Below are 2147 nucleotides of genomic sequence, written 5' to 3'. Positions count from 1 at the left end.
ACACACACACACACATACACACAGACACTCTCTCTCTCTCTCTCTCTCCATATTATACTTCATCTTTTCACTTACTCCATCTTATTAAATACCTCCTAACAATTCAATCTGTTGCCCACAAGGTAGCTAGGAGTCACAGTCAATTCAAAGACACCCAATGACAAAAATAGGTTCATTCAGCACATTAGGAAGACAGGGCTTAAAAAATATTCTATAGTCTTGCTGCCCATAAAAGATTCTGTAAAGGTACTAGAAAATTAAGATCAACTTACATGTAATGAAAAGCTTAAAATAATTTTTTTTATAAAAAATGAACCTCACTAATTTAAGATTTATTCACTGTGCTATTATCCCACCACTAGATGTTGGAGAAGTTGTACACACTTCAAAAGCAACCTAAAATTAAAAAATAAAAAGAAATTTGCATTAGAATCTCTAACGGAGGTAAAAGAAGCCATAATCTAGATGTCATCATAGAGCACAGAGCTAAATCCTTTAAAAAGGAAGGTTACGTACTTTTTCTCATTCTTTTCATTTGTGTAGGTGAAGCCATAAAACCCATAGTAGTGCGGAGATATCTTTGCTGAAAACTCAAGCTTCAAGGTGTAATTATGTCCTTCAAGAAGGGCTTCGGGGACAATAATAGCAAGCTGTTCAGTTTTATTATACTCCACGACCTCAACATTGTGCTCTTCGCTTGCAACTGCTAACCTAATGGTCGCTTTTGAAATATTATGGCCTTTACTATGAAGAATGATATTCCATTTGGCCTGAAGAGCTTGAAGTAAAATTGTCACAGAACCCGTGAAAGTCATCGAAGTGAGGTTTGGGTGCAGGTTAACTTCATAGCGTAGTGGTTTAATGGTAGTAGGAAGTCTGGTGTGTGCCCATGGAAATGAATTCTTCTCCTTTACCTGTGTCTGAATGAATCTCATTGATTGGTTTTTTTTATAGCAGCCTTCTTTGGTAAAGGTACATTTGGGCAACAGGTAAATCACCATGATGACAGAAACAGCAATCATAACGACAAAAGCACAGGCTGCCATGGTCCTTGCAGAGGGCACTGAACAAGGGCCATTAGAGCCCTGCCTGTAGCCGGTTGTGGTGTTCCGGAGGCCTGAGCTTCTGTTCATGAAGGACATGCCCAGAAGCTTTGCAGATGACTCACAATCTTCTTCATCCTCCTCCAAGTCATGCTCCCCAAGGCCCCGAACCAGCAGACGTGAACCTCGGGGCTCATATTCCACCTCATCGGGCTCTAGAGGATGTAAGCAAGGCTCTTTGGCTAAATCTACCACATCTGGTTCTTCTTCAAACATGCTGTTTTCAATCATATTCCTGGGGAGCTGAAGGCGATCTAAAAAGTCAAGATACAAGGAGATACTAAATTAGAAAGAAAAAGCCAATAATGAAATTATTCTTAGCAAGATCAAATAAGATACAAGAATTTTGTCACTGTGACTTACTTCCATTTCAGTGTGACTAAATAAAGTGTTAATTATATTCTTGAGTCATCCATTAAAAACTCCAACAGAAATAGAAGTACATCACAGCCATGAAACAACAGCGCTAAGGACACAAGCACGTATTTTTTGGTTTATTTTTTTAATCTCAATTTTTTAGGTTTATTTTATTATTATTATTCACTTTATGAAAATTTACAGAGACTTTAAGTTTCCATCCATTCATTTGTTGCACTTTTCTCCCTGCCAACCCGTCCTCCCCAGTAAACTCTTCTTTTTGAAAAGTAAAAAATTCTTTTATTGTTTTACAATCTCTGCCCCCGGGTCCACTCCACTATGCAGCCTTTGTTCTGGACTCCTTTCATGACAATAATACCTAATCAAATCCTATATCCCTTTTAAACAGTTTTTTCCCTCATCTGTTTCAATGCAATATACATTATTTATCCCATCTTTCTCAGTCTCCTCCCAACCCCAATGTCAGTCCTGTTTTACAACAGTGGCACTATGCAGTATTTGTCCTTTTCTAACAAAAATATTTCACTCAGAACAATGTCCTCCAGGGTCACCCGTTTTGAAAAATATTTCATGAGTTCCTTGTTTTTCAATGCAGCATAGTATTCCATTGTGTGAACATACCACAGCTTGATTCTCTAACCATTCATTTGTTAATGGGCACTTAGG

The 2147-nt window shown here is 38.0% G+C and overlaps 1 protein-coding gene across 1 annotated transcript in view; it reads right to left on the bottom strand.

Annotated features, from left to right (window-relative positions):
* Positions 1-1349, bottom strand: part of LNPEP (leucyl/cystinyl aminopeptidase) — a 53084-nt gene extending 51735 nt beyond the window's left edge. The window contains exon 1 of the mRNA XM_006885378.1: positions 517-1349. Coding sequence (XP_006885440.1) covers positions 517-1334 — 818 coding nt within the window. The 5' untranslated portion in view covers positions 1335-1349. The remainder of the gene's footprint in view (positions 1-516) is intronic.
* Positions 1350-2147: the final 798 nt, after the last annotated feature.

This window comes from Elephantulus edwardii, unplaced genomic scaffold (assembly GCF_000299155.1).
Source record: "Elephantulus edwardii isolate Elephantulus edwardi_28Jun2011 unplaced genomic scaffold, EleEdw1.0 scaffold00043, whole genome shotgun sequence".
NCBI classification, from domain to species: domain Eukaryota; kingdom Metazoa; phylum Chordata; class Mammalia; order Macroscelidea; family Macroscelididae; genus Elephantulus; species Elephantulus edwardii.
This window is presented reverse-complemented; position numbering and strand designations above follow the sequence as displayed.